General features: G+C 48.9%; 1 protein-coding gene across 1 annotated transcript; it reads left to right on the top strand.

Annotated features, from left to right (window-relative positions):
• Positions 1-419: 419 nt before the first annotated feature.
• Positions 420-2,219, top strand: LOC122035019 (protein WALLS ARE THIN 1-like). The gene is made up of 6 exons (XM_042594381.1): positions 420-717; positions 817-879; positions 959-1,075; positions 1,162-1,552; positions 1,631-1,782; positions 1,893-2,219. Exons 1-6 carry the CDS (start codon positions 506-508, stop codon positions 2,098-2,100), a joined length of 1,143 nt encoding a protein of 380 aa, XP_042450315.1. The 5' UTR covers positions 420-505; the 3' UTR covers positions 2,101-2,219.
• The last annotated feature ends 206 nt before the right edge of the window (positions 2,220-2,425 follow it).

The raw sequence follows: 2,425 nt of genomic DNA, 5'->3' as shown, positions 1-2,425 counted from the left end.
AGTTGATTAAATGACCCCGGGACTTGTTTCGATGGTGATGGTAAGCGGACTAATGAGTTTTCCAAATAATGAGAATTCTATTTTCATCCGGCGCAAATAAATACATACAGCTCTCGAAACACTCGTGGTAATCTGTCCTCCCCGTAATCCATCCGCGCTCTCCGGATTACTTGGTCATTGTTGAGAAACTTTTGTGGGGTAGAGTCGAGCCTGCCACCTCCAGATGAAAAAGAGTAGTTAATTAAATAAATCAAGAGCATGCATATATCTATGATCTTTTCCCACACCATCAGAGGTTGCCGAACGCACTCGTGCGAGCTTTTGATCATTCATCTCCTCCTTCCCCTCCATCGTCATCATCATCAGTGCTAGCTAGTGCCTGTAAGTCCCACGCTAGCTTTGACTGTTTACCGAGCCCCGCAGTTATATATACCCCACTCACCCTCCACTTCTTCATCCTTCCATCCATCCAGCGACTCACTAGTCTCATCTCTTGTGTTTGGCCATGGCGGAGGCCGGCGGAGGGAAGAGGATCTGCGGCATGCCGGAGAAGGTGCAGCTGCACGTCGCCATGCTCGCGCTGCAGTTTGGCTACGCCGGTTTCCACGTCGTGTCCCGGGCGGCGCTCAACATGGGGATCAGCAAAGTCGTCTTCCCGGTCTACCGCAACATTATCGCCTTGATCCTCCTTGTCCCCTTCGCATACTTCCTCGAGAAGTGATTAACTTCTGCAATTTGAAGAGCATTGATCGACGGAACGTTAGTATATGCATGCTTTGGTAATTTATTAACCTTGTCTTGGATTAATTATTGCAGGAAAGATAGGCCGCCCATGACGCTCTCCTTCCTCACCCAGTTCTTCCTCCTCGCTCTGTGCGGGTAAGTTTCCAATTTTGCGTACTACTCGTTCGGAAAGTTGATCCGACCGGACGCTGATCGATAGAATTCATGGAATCAGGATAACGGCGAACCAGGGATTTTACTTGCTTGGGCTTGACAACACTTCTCCCACCTTCGCCTCCGCCATCCAGAACTCTGTTCCTGCCATCACCTTCGCCATGGCCGCCGCCCTCAGGCAATTAATTATTCTAACTACTTAGTTCATCCCCAGCTTGATGCGTTCGTGTGTAAAGTTTTTTATCTTTTGCTTCAACAATGAAGAATCGAGAAGGTGCAGCTCAACCGGCGAGATGGCATCGCGAAGGTGGCCGGAACGCTCGCATGCGTCGGCGGCGCCACCATCATCACGCTTTACAAAGGGCCGTCCATATTCAGTCCCATGACGCTGAACTCGGTAGCGCCGCCTGCCATGGCGGAGGGGAAGAACTGGACGCTCGGCTGCGTCTACCTCATCGGCCACTGCTTGTCGTGGTCGGGGTGGCTGGTGCTCCAGAAGCCGGTGCTGATGAAGTACCCCGCCAGGCTCTCCGTCACCTCCTACACCTGCTTCTTCGGCGTCATCCAGTTCCTCATCATCGCCGCCTTCATCGAACGCGACGCCGACGCTTGGGCCTTCCACTCCGGCGGCGAGCTCTTCACCATCCTATACGCCGTAAGCATGCGACTAACTAACAACCCATAATCAACCGATACACATGACAAGAAGATCTCAAACACGGATTACGTGCAGGGATTTGTTGCATCTGGAGTCGCCTTTGCTGTCCAAACATGGTGCATCGACAGGGGAGGCCCTGTGTTTGTGGCCGTGTACCAGCCAGTTCAAACTCTGGTGGTTGCAATTATGGCCTCGATCGCGTTAGGGGAGCAATTCTACCTCGGCGGGTATTAATATCAATTTTCTTTCTCTCCATCAAGCAATAAACATTGCATTAATTGCAAGCACCTGCTAAAGTCGTTCTTTAATTGGTTTCCTTCCTAATGAATTCGTGTAGCATCATTGGAGCCATCTTTATCATTGCTGGCCTCTACCTGGTACTGTGGGGCAAGAGCGAGGAGAGAACCTTTGCGACTAAGGAGGCATCCACTATCTCTTCCGGTCGCGAGCATGATGGTATCAGACCAACAACTGCCTCCTTCATCAAAGCTTCTTCCAACCTCACTCAGCCACTGTTGCCCTCATCCACCTCTGAAACTGTTTGATCTGATCTGTAAGATTGCCTAGGTTTTCTAAGATTCCTGATGGAGATTTCATGAGAAATATGTAACTGCTTGTTATGCTGTTATAAGAAGCTATGAAGTGTGGTTTTGGTTTGCTTGAATTAAGATCGTATTGTTGCATCAATACAACTGCAAAATGACAAAGAGAACAAGGCATATTGCAGTTGTATGTACTCAATATTGTTGCTATGGACATGACACTGTAGTGGATTTCTTCCCTATCTTATCGACTGGGTCTCACTGCAACTAGACCTACATAATTAACCTTTTTCTTTCTTGAATCTTTGACCTAATCATAAATTAACAA

This window comes from Zingiber officinale, chromosome 11B (assembly GCF_018446385.1).
Source record: "Zingiber officinale cultivar Zhangliang chromosome 11B, Zo_v1.1, whole genome shotgun sequence".
NCBI classification, from domain to species: domain Eukaryota; kingdom Viridiplantae; phylum Streptophyta; class Magnoliopsida; order Zingiberales; family Zingiberaceae; genus Zingiber; species Zingiber officinale.
This window is presented reverse-complemented; position numbering and strand designations above follow the sequence as displayed.